At 48.2% G+C, this 1,815-nt stretch overlaps 1 protein-coding gene across 1 annotated transcript in view; it reads left to right on the top strand.

The window, feature by feature from the left end:
- Positions 1-633: 633 nt before the first annotated feature.
- Positions 634-1,815, top strand: part of Sprtn (SprT-like N-terminal domain) — an 8,377-nt gene continuing 7,195 nt past the window's right edge. The window contains exon 1 of the mRNA XM_013014571.1: positions 634-762. Within this exon, the coding sequence (XP_012870025.1) occupies positions 634-762 (129 nt within the window). The remainder of the gene's footprint in view (positions 763-1,815) is intronic.

Raw genomic sequence — 1,815 nt, 5'->3', positions numbered from 1 at the left:
GCGGCCGCCGCCGTTGGGGTGCGGGGCCCGCGGGACGCGCCGCCCGGACTCGGCTCTCGCATTAGGGACCCCCGGACATGCCGTCCTGACCCTGCCCCTGGTCGTGGGGTCCGGGAACCCCCAGATACGCCGTCTTGACCCTGGCCCTGGTGTACCACACTCAGGGGTCTCAGGTTACGATTCCTCTCACCCGGGAACAGTGCACTAGACCCAGGACTACTCCCCGCCTCCCCATGGTGTCCTAACAGGAATCTTTCTCTACTGAGTTTAAGAAAATGTAGTTTGCACTCATAGCCTTTCCCAGGCGTGAGAGGAGCTAGGTGTAGGTGGAGTTGTAAGCGCTCACAAGAGTAGGGTAGGGTAGAAAACTGTGAGCGTGCACATCTTCACACAGCCCCTTTGTGCCAGTGCAGACAGGCCGGTTCACCACCTGTCATGATGGCCTTTGGGTGGCAGAGTGGATTCTGTTTCTTGGGCCTTTGTGCGGGCACCAGTAAGGAGGTACTACTACTCACTGGTTAAGTATCTGCCTGGGAGAGTCACCATGGGGAAGCCATCTATCTCCAGATGGGCCTTCTTCCTGCTGCTCACCAGCAGGTAAGAATTTGCTCTGTTGACTTTCGTGTGTATTTGATGAACATAAAATGTTGTGATGTTTGCAGGTGCGCTGGAATTTGCCTCTACGAAGGAAGAGGTGGAATGTGCTCTATCCGTCTCAGCGAACCCCTCTTAAAGTTGAGACCAAGAAAGGATCTTGTAGAGGTACTCTGAGCATAAATCTGACTCTTGGCTCAGTAATTTGCTTTGTTCATTATTTTTCTTGACCGGTCTAGTCTTGAATTCAAAATCCTCCTACCTCAGTCTCTTGAGTGCTTGATTCTCTTGCTTCCTTGCTAGGATCACTGGGATATATGGCACCATGTGTGGCTAGTACTTGTCAACCCTGACCAGGTAGAGCAACAATGGGAAACAGATGAATTGTTCAGAACCTTGGAGCTAGGCTAAATGTAGACATGGGTAGATACATAAAACTGGAGTGCTATTTTTTCAGATGTTTAAGTTGTTAGGAGCCTAAATTGGTTTCTCCTTTGTGAAAATAGTGTCTCACATGTATGTCCCAACTAGTCAGTACCCCGGTCCTTCTATTTACCCTTCCTGAATAGCTGAGATGACTGGCAGGTGCCACTGTGTCAAACTTTGTATTGGTTGAGATGAGGGTCTCATAAATTTTTTGCTCCTTTTGCCTGAGATCAGACAGATTGCCTCAAGCTCCAGCCCTTTTAACCTTTGCATCCCGCGTAGATAGGATTTCAGAAACGAGCGAGCCATAGTGTCAGGTCTCCTTGAGAAACTTTTGAGATATAAAACAAGTTTTTTAGTTTGAGTGTTCAGGATAGAATGTCAATGACTTAAATAAAACTTTCTTTAGGCGCCGTTGGCTGTAACCTAGCTACTCAGGAGGATGAGCTCTGAGGACCACAGTTTAAAGCCAGCCCAGACAGGAAGTCCATGAGACTCTTATCTCCAGCTTAACCACCAGAAAACCATAAGTGGTGCTGTGGCTCAAGTGGTAGAGCACTTGAGATGAATTGCTGAGGGACAGCACCCAGGCCCAGAGTTGAAGCCCCATGACTGACCAAAAAAAAAAAAAAGGCTGGAAATGAAATTGTAGCTCAAATGGTAGAGTGCTAACCTTGAGCACAAAGGCTCAGGGTCAGTACTCAGGCCCTGAATTCAAGCCCTAGGACCATACACAAAAGTAGTACAGTGGAACTTTTTTTTTTCCTTTTTTTTTTTTTTTGTTGGTTGTGGGGC

This window comes from Dipodomys ordii, unplaced genomic scaffold, assembly GCF_000151885.1.
Source record: "Dipodomys ordii isolate 6190 unplaced genomic scaffold, Dord_2.0 Scaffold24, whole genome shotgun sequence".
In the NCBI taxonomy this organism is placed as follows: domain Eukaryota; kingdom Metazoa; phylum Chordata; class Mammalia; order Rodentia; family Heteromyidae; genus Dipodomys; species Dipodomys ordii.
This window is presented reverse-complemented; position numbering and strand designations above follow the sequence as displayed.